The 14,432-nt window shown below is 43.5% G+C and overlaps 1 protein-coding gene and 1 long non-coding RNA gene across 2 annotated transcripts in view; one reads left to right on the top strand and one right to left on the bottom strand.

The window, feature by feature from the left end:
* MYO15A (myosin XVA) overlaps positions 1-14,432 on the top strand; it is a 149,138-nt gene that overhangs the window by 29,226 nt on the left and 105,480 nt on the right. Inside the window, exons 2-10 of the mRNA XM_056535537.1 lie at positions 1,076-1,158; positions 2,800-2,863; positions 3,958-4,067; positions 7,896-7,970; positions 8,071-8,161; positions 8,570-8,626; positions 12,049-12,152; positions 12,235-12,298; positions 13,785-13,898. Coding sequence (XP_056391512.1) covers positions 1,076-1,158; positions 2,800-2,863; positions 3,958-4,067; positions 7,896-7,970; positions 8,071-8,161; positions 8,570-8,626; positions 12,049-12,152; positions 12,235-12,298; positions 13,785-13,898 — 762 coding nt within the window. The remainder of the gene's footprint in view (positions 1-1,075; positions 1,159-2,799; positions 2,864-3,957; positions 4,068-7,895; positions 7,971-8,070; positions 8,162-8,569; positions 8,627-12,048; positions 12,153-12,234; positions 12,299-13,784; positions 13,899-14,432) is intronic.
* Positions 1-14,432, bottom strand: part of LOC130284806 (uncharacterized) — a 97,528-nt gene that overhangs the window by 60,072 nt on the left and 23,024 nt on the right. The gene's annotated exons all lie outside the window — the stretch shown is intronic.

Raw genomic sequence — 14,432 nt, 5'->3', positions numbered from 1 at the left:
CGTTTCGAGCAGTTGCTCTTAGTCATGGCCAATACAGAGTGTGTATGTATATATATATATATATATATATATATATATATATATACAGTGGTCCCTCAAGTTACAATATTAATTGGTTCTGGGACGTCCATTGTATGTTGAAACCATTGTATGTTGAGACCAGAACTCTATGGAAACCTGGTAATTGGTTCCAAAGCCCCAAAATGTCATCCAAAAATAGGAAAAAGTGAGAATTAAAGAAAAATAAGTAGATAACTAATATAGATAAAGCAAATCCTTCCATATAAAAGTAAGAAAGATCTGCTGGGAGCTGTAATCACTGTCTATGTCAGTGTTTTCCAAGCAGGGAGCCTCCAGCTGTTGCAAAACTACAACTCCCAGCATGCCCGGACAGCCAAAGGCTGTCCGGGCATGCTGGGAGTTGTAGTTTTGCAACCGCTGGGGCACCCTGCTTGGGAAACACTGGTCCATGTAGAGGACAGGAGCTTCTTCAGGGTCCTGTACAGTACACGCAATGTCCTAAAAAAGTAACATGGAGCCGCCCTCACCTGGTGTCCAAAGGAGCAGGTAACCCTGGGACAGGTAAAGTGTACAGAACATGTCCCAGTACTGTAGGGGGCCCTACCAGACATCAGTCAGTGCATACGCTTCAGTAATACAGGGGTTTTACCAGTAAATTGCCCATTCTGATTGGTCGGTTCTTCCAGCCATTGACATGTTTCACAGATCTAGACTGTATGTAGCATTGTATGTTGAGTCTGGTTTCAACATACAATGGTCCAGAAAAGGCCATTGTATGTTGAAACTATTGTATGTTGAGGCCATTGTAAGTTGAGGGATCACTGTATCCTCCAAGAAATACAGCAATTTTTTTTAATTTTATTCCAGGTGGGAATGTACCTTAGATTAGATGAAAATTCAGACAATCTGACTCCAGCTACTCAGCAGGGGCTGGTACTGATCTGGTATAAAGTTTACCATCTTAGTACATAAGGACAGCTCAGGACACAAGCAAGTGGTCAAAGTTTAAGCGTCTGGTAATTTTCTTAAATTATTTTTTTTTGATCTATCCAAGATGCAACCCATGAGGAGCCCTCAGGACATTGGGCCAGGCCAAGAAGCGGATGAGAATGGGGTCCAGGATATGACACAACTGGAGTGAGTATCACTAAGTGAAGGTATATTATGGTGATTTCATGTGAGATCAACCTAACATCGCAAATAATTATTTATTAGGTTTTCTGTTAAAGGAGCAGTCTAGGAAAAGTAAATACATTGTGTTATACCTAGTGCAGGGATTAGAAGAGGACCAATAAAAGACTATTTGTGTCAAGCCCCGCCCCCGAGGACTGCATAATGCATGTTATTATACCAAACACAGTTATGGCGAGTCAGTAGAAGCAGGAATTATGCAAGAAAGAACGGGTTGCAAAGTTTCTAGTGAGCTATAACACATACTTAAAAGAACACTCCAGTCACATCCAGCGCACTGTTGCAAAGTGTAGTGCCTGAGGAGCAGAACATGCTGCAAGGATTCTCCCTTTGGTCATGTTCCTTCCCCTTGGTTCTGCAGAAGGTATTGTGGTGAGGGTGCGATGGAGGGCAGATGTTATTACCCTAGGGGCAGATGGCATTAACCCCTTGTGTTCGTGACGCCAGGGCAGGGTTATCCTCTACACCACCCGAGGTATGGCCGCTGGTTCCTGGGCCAGGTGCCGGGCAAATAATCACTCTGATGCAAGGTTACGGAACAACGGCAGCTTTACTGAGGCAGACAGTCTTTACAGCTCAGTTAGGCCCAAGGGGATGACCAGTGACTTAGGAGACTTGCAGGCTCGCTGGGACTTGGACGTAATAGACTTGGACTGAATAATGCAGACCCATGCTGACTTTAGCAAGCTTGATAGACTTGACTATGACTGACTAGACTTCTCCCCTGTAGTTGCTTACTACCAGGTTTTGACTTTCTCCTGAAGGGGTACACGCGAGGCTGCGTGGTTAGGCTTTGGTCTCCCTTAGGAACATCAGACACTCTCAGGTCTTGACTGTACTGCACCTCAGAAACAACTCTCAGAAGTGAACTAGCTAGCTCTTCCTCAGTATATAAGGGAGCAATTTGGGGGACTCCCATAGGTCACCCACAAGTCACCTGGTCACTCACACCTTTCCTGGTTACATGACTTAACAACAGGACTTAAAGGGGTACTCTGATGCTCAGCATTTGGAACAAAATGTTCCGAACGCAAAGAGCCTGTGCTGGGAGCTCGTAACATCATAGCCCCACCCACTCATGAGGTTACGCCCGCCCCCTCAATGCAAGTCTATGGGAGGGGGCGTGACGGCTGTCACGCCCCCTCCCATAGACTTGCATTGAGGGGGCAGGGCATGATGTCATGAGGAGCGGGGCTATGACATCATGAGCTCCCGGCGGCGGCTCAAAGCATTCCGAACATTTTGTTTCAAACGCTGAGCAGCGGATTACCCCTTTAAAGACATTTTCACTTAAATACAACACAGTAACCCTTTATATGAACCATAGTGTGACGAGAGTCCTGAAGAGTGTGGGGCCAGGGGACTGGGACTGAGTCCACCTGAAAGGACCAAACATTGTACAGAAAGGCCACTACTGTACTGGGCCACCACAGCAATTCCTCTATAATGTCTGTATCTCCTCTATAGCATTGGCGGCAGCCATTACTGTCATATTTTCTTGCAGTTACTCTATATATTTTTTAGCATTCCGTGGGTTACACGATTGCAGGGCATATGGTGTGTAATGTATCTGTTGTCATTTTGCAGTGACTTACAGGAAGCATCGGTCCTCCAGAACCTGAGAAAAAGGTTTGAGCGGGAGATGATATATGTGAGTATGCCTATGGAATCTTTTAACATTTTAAAGGGGTACTCCGGTGGAAAATATATATATATATATTTTTTAAATCAACTGGTGTCAGAAAGTTAAACAGATTTGTCAATTACTTCTATTAAAAAATATGTGTCCTTCCAGTACTTATTAGCAGCTGTATGCTACAGAGGAAATTATTTTCTTTTAGAATTTCTTTTTTTGTTTTGTCGCACAGTGCTCTCTGCTGACACCTGATGCCCGTTTCAGGAACTGTCCAGAGCAGGAGAAAATCCCCATTGCAAACCTATGCTGCTCTGGACAGTTCCTGACACGGACAGAGGGGTCAGCAGAGAGCACTGTGGAAAAGACAAAAAAGAAATTCAAAAAGCAAAGAATTTCCTCTGTAGCATACAGCTGCTAATAAGTACTGAAAGGATTAAGATTTTTAAATAGAAGTAATTTACAAATCTGTTTAACTTTCTGGTACCAGTTCATTTAAAAAAAAAGAAGTTTTCCACCGGAGTACCCCTTTAAAGGGGTATTGCGGGCAAAAAATGTTTTTTTATATATCAACTGGCTCCGGAAAGTTAAACAGATTTGTAAATTACTTCTATTAAAAAATCTTAATCCTTCCAATAGTTATTAGCTTCTGAAGTTTTCTGTCTAACTGCTCAATGATGATGTCACGTCCCGGAAGCTGTGCATGATGGGAGAATATCCCCATAGGAACTGCACAGCTCCCGGGACGTGAGTCATCAGAAAGCAGTTAGACAGAAAACAGCAACTCAACTTCAGAAGCTAATAACTATTGGAAGGATTAAGATTTTTTAATAGAAGTAATTTACAAATCTGTTTAACTTTCCGGAGCAAGTTGATATTTAAAAAAAAGTTTTGGCCTGGATAACCCCTTTAAGGTCTAGAGCAGTGGTTTCCAAACTATGGACCTCCAGATGTTGCAAAACTACAACTCCTAGCATGCCCGGACAGCCAAAGGCTGTCCGGGCATGCTGGGAGTTGTAGTTTTTCAACATCTGGAGATCCACAGTGTGGAGACCACTGGTCTAGAGCTTCCTTTGAGATGACAGTAACAAGTCTATTCTCCCCTTTCCTAGACCTATATTGGTAGCATCCTTCTTTCGCTGAACCCGTACAGGATGCTGAATATTTACGGGACGGACCATGTGTTGTATTACGAAGGAAAGGCCTTGGGAGAGACTCCTCCGTAAGTTAAAAGAAGTAGATAATAGAGAGACTGATATCGGCGCCTCGTGTATTACCCTCAGTAGAACCACAGTATGCGTGCAGGGGATACCTGCATTTACTAATAGATGGCCGCTCCCCTCAAGTAAGTGGAAAAAAAATGCCTATTACCCCAATAATGGGGTACAAATGTCCTGGAACTGCTGCTATGCTGATGGGTCACAGAAAACAAGGGCACCTTGTCCTGGGAAACATGGAGATGTTGTGGAGAAAAGTCCCTTCTTCAGATCAGCATACCTAGGCATGCTGATCTGAGGAAGGGAGGGCTCCTCCCAAAACGCGTCATCCTTTTATTGTTTTTAATAAACGGTCCTGCTAAGGATTTTTGAACCACTTCTGGCTCCATTCTCCATTCGATATCTGCAGCGCCTGACACCAAAGGGTTTTATTCTTCACAATGTCTCCTCTGTAAGTTGTCCTTATTGTATCTGAAATTTAATGCATATTTTTTAACATTGAGCAACAGTGCCCCGTGACCTATAAGTGAGTTAGGTTTAGTGTATAAAGGGATATTCCAGGAATTTTTTTTTTTTAAATATCAACTGGCCCCAGAAAGTTAAACAGATTTGTAAATTACTTCTATTAAAAAATCTTAATCCTTCTAATAATTATCAGCTACTGAAGTTGAGTTGTTCTTTTCTGTCTGGCAACAGTGCTCTCTGCTGACATCTCTGCTTGTCTCGGGAACTGCACAGAGTAGAAGAGGTTTGCTATGGGGATTTGCTTCTACTCTGGACAGTTCCCGAGACAGGTGTCATCAGAGAGCACTTAGACAGAAAAGAACAACTCAACTTCAGCAGCTCATAAGTACCAAAAGGATTAATATTTTTTAAGAGAAGTAATTTACAAATCTGTTTAACTTTCTGGAGCCAGTTTATATATATAAGTTTTTTTCCTGGATAACCCCTTTAATGTAGAGTTATTAGGGACGGCTATGGGCAGCCAGTTAGCACCAAGCTATGCATAATGTATATATACTCTGTACTGTCTTATGTACTTTATATACCATTCACTTTTTGCTTTTGCATATTTTTAAATTGTTCATTATTTAGGTAAAAAAGGAGCTCTCCTCATAGCCAGTGAGTAATGGCTGCTATCAGCAGCCAGGACTCACCGCTAATCCCGGACACTTCTAGATCGATCGAGAAGTGTAAAATACATCTACCAGTTAGCTTAGGGTCAGAGTTTAGGTGCTGAGCTCACTTCATAGCCAGTGAGTAATGGCTGCTATCAGCAGCCAGGACTCACCGCTAATCCCGGACACTTCTAGATCGATCGAGAAGTGTAAAATACATCTACCAGTTAGCTTAGGGTCAGAGCTCAGGTGCTGAGCTCACTTCATAGCCAGTGAGTAATGGCTGCTATCAGCAGCCAGGACTCACCGCTAATCCCGGACACTTCTAGTTTGATCGACATTGATTGCGGGATTGAGAAGTGTAAAATACATCTGTCGCCTAGCAGCCACCACTTACCGCTAATGCTGGACACTTTAAGATAGTTTGACTTTGATGGGAGGATTGAGAAGTGTAAAATACATCTGTCGGTTAGCTCAGGGGGGGCTGATCAATGCAATTGCAGGGTCCTGATCAACTAAGATGGCAGCCGAAGGTCTCCAGTTTACCTTTGTGCCACTTGGTGATCCTCTTCTTGAATAGGCTGGCTGAGCCAGGCTGTGCAAGAAGAGCGCCAATAACACATATCAATGATATGCTATTGCATAGCATTGAACAGTGTTTACAATTGAAAGATTGCATAGTTAATAAATAGTGAATAAAGTAACAAATAAATAAATGTGCATAAACCCCTTCCCTAAAAAAAAACTTTTACATCTACCCCTCCTTTTCCTGTTTTTTCCTATAAAATAATGTAAACAAAAATAAGCATAAAACTTATTTGGTATCACCACATGCGAAAGTGCCCAGACCATTAAAATATAATATTAATAAAACCGCACAGTGGATGGCGTAAACGTAAAAATATACCGAAATCCAGAATTGCTGATTTTTGCTCACTTCCTATACCAGAAAAAAAAAATGAATAAAAAGATGATAAAGTAAAGTCCCATCTAAACAAAAATGGTACCGATAAAAACTACAGATCATGCGCCAAAAATGAGCCTGTATACATCCCAGCATACGGAAAAATAAAAGTGCTCTAGGGGTCAGAAGAGGACAATCAAAACCTATTGTAATTGTATGGACCAGAATAAAGATAATGGGGGAGAATTATCAAGGCCTGTGCTGAGGAGAAGTTGACCAGTTGCCCATAGCAACCAATCAGATCCCTTCTTTCATAGGCCAGAGGCCTTTTCAAAAATGAAAGAAGAAATCTGATTGGTTGCTATGGGCAACTAGTCAGCTTTTCCTCTGTACAAGTTTTGATGAATCTCCCCCATAGTATCATTTTACTGTAACGCAACCAAACACAAAAACATGGGGGCTCAACCTCTATATCAGAGTACATATAAGGGTGCAAAGCAGTCTATCCCAATAGCCATATACAAAACAAAAGTAGAAAAAAGGGGATATACTAAAGTGCAGTGCACACCTATCAATAACAACAATATTTTGTATAAAATATTAATCTATCTTTTATTAGCAAATAATATGCACAAATACATGGACAAGTACGTGGACAAAAGACACAGTACAATTAAAACCAATTAAAATTGCTCTAACCCTTTTTACTGTAATGTGCACTGCATAGAAACTAAACTATCAAAAGTTGCAATATTGAGGTTTTAAATTTTTTATTTTGCTCCACAAATATTTTGTGGGGGCTTTGTTGTGGATTCTGTGGTAAAATTAGTGATGTCATTACAAAGTACAATTGGTCCCTCCTAAAACAAGCCTCATATGGGTCTGTGGGTAGAAAAAAAAAGACTTATGGCTATTAACGCGAAACTGTCAGAAGCTAAGGTTAAAGGGATACTCCACCCCTAGACATCTTATCCCCTATCCAAAGGGGATAAGACGTCTGATCACAGGGGTCCTGCCTATGGGGACCCCTGTGATCTCCCTGCGGCACCCGGCGTTCGTATAGAGCGTCTGGTGCAGCGCCGGAGGCTCGAGACGTCACGTCGACGCCCCCTCAATGCAAGTTTATGGGAAGGGGCGTGACGTCAGTCACGCCCCATCCCATAGACTTGCATTGAGGGGGCATGGCCGTGATGTCACAAGCAAAGCGTGACATCATGAGCCTAAACCCCGCATCACCAGTCACCCGGCATGGAGCGAAGTTCCCCGGCCGCGGCCCCCCCCGCGATTAGACATCTTATCCCCTATCCTTTGGCTAGAGGATAAAATATCCAGGGGCAGAGTACCCCTTTAAGTTCACACAGCCTTAGCTCTGTAAAGGAAGCACCGTCGCTTAGTGCTTCGGAAGGATGGGAGTTTAGTGGAGAAAAAATACTGCATGTCCAATATGGCCAATCTTTTTTTCCTCCCTCAACTCCCCCCAATTCAAGTCAATGGGATTTGTCAGGACCCGGTGGTGTCAGTTGTTCTCTGACCCGTTTCGGGACCATTCGGCTCTAAAAAGAGAGAGCCGAACGGACCCTGAACTGGGTCGGAGCACAACGAACCTGTGAAATTATCCTTAGTAGGCCACTGCATACAGGTTCATATTGTTTCTCAGAATTGTACACATTAAGCTCTTGGGCTCCACCTGGTGGTGGCTTCAGGCAGTCAGATATTTATTATTTTAACCCAAAGCTATGCAGACAATTTGAATCTCTGTCATCTCCCTATAAAGATTAATTGCACTGTTACTGTATACTTTTTTTCCCCAGACACCTTTTTGCAATTGTAAACACAGCCTACACCAAACTGATGGATGCCAAACACAACCAGTGTATTATTATTAGGTGAGTGTGGAGGCACTGTGAGCGCCGAGCAATACTTTTTTGCTTCACTATAGTCTAATTAGGATTTTTTTTTTTATTGCATTTGTTTTTTCATTTTTAGTGGTGAAAGTGGGTCTGGTAAAACAGAAGCCACCAAGCTGGTCCTGCGTTACCTGGTAGCGGTTAACCAGAGGCGCGGTGTGACAAACCAGGTGAGTTCTATACAATGCATCTTATTGCGCTCGGACTCCCATCATTGTCACGTCTATGTAGATGTTTTGTTGTCTATGTTGTTGTTTACTAACGTAACATTTAGACTGCTAAGAGTTATACCAGTGTATCCCAACCAGTGTGCTTCCGGCTGTTGCAAAACTACAACTCTCAGCATGCACGGACAGCCTTCGGCTGTCCGGGCATGCTGAGAGTTGTAGTTGCGCAAAAGCTGGAGGCACCCTGGTTGGGAAACACAGCATTATACAATACTAGGAGATAAAATACCCCACAATATCATCTACTGGATGCATAGGGAAGCATACGTTTTCATATTATTAAAAGTATAGATGAGCCGACTCAGAAATTCGAACTGTAAATTCACTCATCTCTCATTGCAATTTTTTCAGATTCTATTGAAGATTTCCATTTGTTTTGTATTCCTTGTATTAAAAGCTGCAATAAACGTATGTTTTATCCTTTTTTATGCACATTCCACCGGATTTTGCAGATTGAGGTATTACATGTTAGATGTTTTACTTCTTACTTTGTATTTCTCATGTCTGTCTGTCTGTCTATCTATCTCATATCTATCTCATATCTATCTATCTATCTCATATCTATCTATCTATCTCATATCTATCATCTCATATCTATCTATCTATCAATCTCATATCTATCCACCTATCTATCTCATATCTATCTATCTATCTATCTATCTATCTCATATCTATCATCTCATATCTATCTATCTATCTATCTATCTATCTCATATCTATCTACCTATCTATCTCATATCTATCTATCTATCTCATATCTATCATCTCATATCTATCTATCTATCTATCTCATATCTATCTACCTATCTATCTCATATCTATCTATCTATCTATCTATCTATCCATCTATCTCATATCTATCTATCTATCTATCTATCTATCTCATATCTATCTGTCTGTCTATCTCATATCTATCTATCTCCTATCTATCTATCTCATCTTATATCTATTTATCTCATATCTATCTCATATCTATCTATCTAGCTTATATCTATCTATCTATCTCATATCTATCTCATATCTATCTATCTATTATCTCATATCTATCTATCTATCTCATATCTATCTATCTCATATCTATCTACCTATCTATCTCATATCTATCTATCTATCTATCTCATATCTATCTCATATCTATCTATCTCTCATATCTATCTATCTATCTCATATCTATCTACCTATCTATCTCATATCTATCTATCTATCTATCTATCTCCTATCTATCTAGCTCATATCTATGTATCTCATATCTATTTATCTCATATCTATCTCATATCTATCTATCTATCTATCTATCTCATATCTATCTATGTATCTCATATCTATCTCATATCTATCTATGTATCTCATATCTATTTATCTCATATCTATCTATCTATCTATTATCTCATATCTATCTATCTATCTCATATCTATCTATCTCATATCTATCTATCTATCTATCTATCTATCTCATATCTATCTCATATCTGTCTATCTATCTCATATCTATCTCTCATATCTATCTATCTCATATCTATCTCTCTATCTATCTCATATCTATCTATCTGTGATGAGCCACGGGGTGTGAAGGTGAGGTGCATGGGGCAGGTGTTGTAGCCCAGGGGCAGGTGTTATTAACCCCTAAATGTTCGTGATGCCAGGGCGTGGTTTTCTTATGTAATCACCCGAAGGTAGCTCAGCTATCCCAAGGTCAGGCAGGGCAATAATAGTCCAAGTCCAAAAATGCATAAAAAGCGATCAAAAAGTCCCATCAAAACATGGTACCAATAAAAACTACAGACTACAGCGCAAACAGTGAGCCCTCATACATCCCCATATGCGAAAATAATAAAAAAGTTATAGGGGTCAGAAGATGCCAATTTTAAACATATTAATTTTGGTGCATGTAGTATTTTTCTAATTAGTATAATAAAATAAAACCTACATAAATTGTGTAACCTTGTAACCACATGGACCTACAGAATAAATATGTGCCGCTTTTACCGAAAAGTGAACTACGTAGAAATGGAAGCCGCAAAAAACTACAAAATGGCGTTTTTTTTTGTTTGTTTTTTTCCCACAAATAATTTTTTTTTTTTTTCCGTCATAGATTTTGTGGTGAAATGACTGATTTCATAACAAAGTAAAATTGGTAGTGCATAAAAGAAGCCCTCATATGAGTTTGTAGGTGGAAAACTTAAAGCGTTATGGTTTTTAGAAGGTGAGGAGGAAAAAAAAGTGCAGAAACGGGAAAAACGCTGACTCCTGAAAGGGTTAAAAGATCAGGAGCAAAAGCCAAAAAGCGTATGTCCCTGTAGACACACAATAGTTGCTGGACACACATAATACCGCTATATTGTTCCTAAATAAAATAAAATAAACACACGATACGTAGAGCAATGTTCTCACATACAGTAACATTTAGTGGTAGATAACCGCTATACACCAGCGCCCTGCAGACCGGATGAGGCCGGGTTCACATATATCAGGCGAGCACTGGAGGGAAACTGATGCTAGAACTGATCCCGTTCATATGAATGGGACAGTTCACAATCATTCATAGTCTTAATTTTGACGCCAGATGGTTGGACACACCGGAGAGAGAAGTTTGGATTACACCCCCTGATATACACTACTGTGCATGTGTATATATCATAGGAAAGAAAAATATAGATATATAGATTTCCCAACCAGAGTGTATCCAGCTGTTGCAAAACTACAACTCTCAGCATGCTGGGATTTGAAGTATTCCAACAGCTGGAGGCACCCTGGTTGCGAAACATTGATACATACACACATTGATAAATCAGTGCTTCTCAGCAATATATATTAAACTAACAGGTCGTTATTGTACTTTATAATCATGAACTGCAAGGCCACTCGCCACGTCACGGCCACCTGCAAGTAGTGGGTCCCTAACATCCCTAGCATAAAATGGCGCAGTGGCGACTACCACCGCCCCAACACCAGTGCCCACAGGGGGAATGACCCAACTGGCAGAGCAGCCCCAATGCCACTCAAACCAGTCCCAGGGCCGCACCTCCCCACAGACACAGCGCCTGGGCAGCAATGGATGCCAAACAGCACCGCACCAGTCTCTGGTTGGGAGCACATGGTGAGTGAGCTTTTTACATCTGTTCACACTGCTGCTGCTGCTCTGTGTGGCATCCATTGCTGTCTGAGGGGAGGCATGGCCCCATGGCATTGGGGCCGCTCTGCCAGTGGGTCATTCCCCCTGTGGGCACTGGTGTTGGGGTAGTGGTAGTCGCCACTCAGTGCTGCGCCATTTTCTGCTAGGGATGTTAGGGACCCACTACTTACAGGTGGCCGTGACGTGGCGAGTGGGCTTGCACTTCATGATCATTAAGTACAATAACGACCTGTTAGTTTAATAAATGTTGCTGAGAAGCCTTAGATCAAGGAGCATGTTGTGGATGTGCGACCATGTCTGTTTTTTTCTAATAATAAAATGAACCTCATTTCCCTCCTGGTGCAAGTTCCTTACTTCCCACCACCAGGGGGCACTATGCCCCTTACACTTATTCATCTTTTGCAGGATAGAGGTGAGATCATTTTGGAATGGTCCTTCCCCATCTTGTCTAGTAACCGTTATACTTTCTCTTATATGGTCCCACTACCCAATGGGAGTGATGGCAGGACCATGCTGTTCTACGCGCCCTTTCCCCATGGACCCCGCTCAGTTGTACGCTCGGCCTCCATAGTGCAGCACACATTATACACGGATACACACTCTTCCATGCATGTTTCCATATGTTGTATGACATCATGCTGGGTATGGGTGATGCCAGACATTGTATGTTCCTCATGTCCTCCTTCCCTGTTCACAGATTCTAGAGGCGACACCTCTGCTGGAATCCTTCGGAAATGCCAAAACAGTCCGGAACGATAATTCCAGCCGGTTTGGAAAATTTGTGGAGATTTATCTGGAGGAGTGAGTATGAGACATGTGGGGTTACATGTTGTGTATACATTGTCACATATATTGCCAATGACATATTGCTTCGCCCCCATAGGGGTGTGATCTGTGGTGCCATAACATCCCAATACCTGCTTGAAAAATCCAGAATTGTATTTCAGGTAAGTCTGTTCCTTCTGTGGTATGGGATGTGATGCAAAGGGCAGATGAAATTACCCTAGGGGCAGATGGCATTAACCCCTTGTATTCGTGACGCCAGGGCGTGGTTTATCCTCGATACCATCCGTAGGTATACCGCTGGATCCTGGGCTAGGACAGGAGGCAATAATGTCTCCGATGCCAAATTATGGACAACGGTAGCTTTACTGAGGGTAGACAGGTGGAAAAGTCTATACAGTTCAGCCAGGGCCCACGAAGGTGACCAGTGACTTCAGAGTCCTTAAAGGGGTAGTCCAGTGGTGAAAAACTTATCCCCTATCCTAAGGATAGGGGATAAGTTTGAGATCGTGGGGGGTCCGACCGCTGGGGCCCCCTTCGATCTCTCTATACGGGGGCCAGGCTCTCCGGCCAGATAGCGGGTGTCGACCACCGCACGAAGCGGCGGCCGACACGCCCCCTAAATACATCGCCATGGCAGAGCCAGAGATTGCCGAAGGCAGCGCTCCGGCTCTGCCATAGAGTTGTATTGAGGGGGCGTGTCGGCCGGCTTCGTGCGGAGGTCGACACGCCCCCTTCCCGCGGGCTGTCGGGGCCCCGTACAGGAGATCGCGGGGGGCCCCAGCGGTCGGACCCCCCCGCGATCTGCAACTTATCCCCTATCCTTAGGATAGGGGATAAGTTGTTCACCACTGGATATCTCCTTTAAGGGCTTGCTGGGACTTGTAGTAGAGGTGGACAATTTAGTGCAGGTCACGATGACTAGACAGATGACTTTGACTTGACTGACTTGTGACTGACAAGACTGTGACTGTGGTTACTTGCAGGTTTGTAGCTTGTGGCTGCAGACTGGCCTTGAGGCTCCTATGACTCTGTACACACTTAGGCTCGAACTGATTGGACCTCAGCAAAGACTAAAAGAGCAGAGGCTCCACACAGGCTTATATGGGGGAGACTCTGGTGGGGTCCCATTGGTCATCCCTAGGTCACCTGGTCACTGGTACCTCCTGGGAAACAATCACATGACAAATCACATGGTAAACAGAGCAGGGGACTCTGCAGGAGGCTGCCTGACAGGGCAACAAGGGTAACACCTCCCGTACTGGGCCACCATACTTCTCTCCTACTTTTAAAGGTTCAAGTGCCCCTAGACCAGGGCCCTCATCCATTACATCAGTGGTCTTCAACCTGCGGACCTCCAGATGTTGCAAAACTACAACTCCCAGCATGCCCGGACAGCCAACGGCTGTCCGGGCATGCTGGGAGTTGTAGTTTTGCAACATCTGGAGGTCCGCAGGTTGAAGACCACTGCATTACATGCTGCCTGGAGTAGGGATGTCCTCTTACGTGGCCTCAAATATTAGGGTCTGGGTGTGACGCAGTCCTGTTACTCCATGTTGTTTTGCCCTTGGGGATACAAAATGACCATCCCCCTACCCATCGTTTTAGTTTACACTGTAATCCCTTATGACTCATATTGTTTATTTTTAGGCCAAAAATGAGAGGAATTACCACATTTTCTATGAGATGTTGGCTGGTCTCCCCTCTCAGCAGAAGCAGGCCTTCTACCTTCAGGATGCTGAAACATATTACTACCTGAATCAGGTATGTCGTTGGGACGGTGGTGGGCAGAGAATGACCTAGAACTAGGGATCGACCGATATCGTTTTTTTAGGGCTGATACCGATAATCGGTGGAGGTTAGGGCCGATAGCCGATAGCTTATACCGATATTCCGGTATAAGTTATCGGCTATTTATCTCCCCGCGACACCGCTGCAGATCATTGATTTAAAGCGGGCGCTTTAAATCAATGCACTGCAGTGGCATTTGCGGTGCCATAGGCCACCGCCGCCACCACCCGCTTCTCTCCCCTACCTGTCAGGGTGGTCCGGGCCATCCATCCTTCCTGTAGTGTCCGGCGGAATTCCGGATGGAGGGTGAACCGGTCCGGGCTGTCCTTCTTTTCCGCTCCGGGCAGGCTCTGGCCTAGTAAAGCAGCATAGACGCCGCTGCGCAGTGACGCCCGTGCACAGCGACGCACCTGACATCACGGCGTAGTGGCGTCTATGCAGCGTACTAGACCGGAGCCTGCCCGGAGTGTAGAAGATGACCCCGGGAGAAGAAGGACAGCCCGGACC

The sequence above is a fragment of the Hyla sarda genome, chromosome 8 (assembly GCF_029499605.1).
Source record: "Hyla sarda isolate aHylSar1 chromosome 8, aHylSar1.hap1, whole genome shotgun sequence".
Taxonomy (NCBI): domain Eukaryota; kingdom Metazoa; phylum Chordata; class Amphibia; order Anura; family Hylidae; genus Hyla; species Hyla sarda.
The sequence above is the reverse complement of the archived record's forward strand: the minus strand, read 5'-3'. Positions and strand labels throughout refer to the sequence as shown.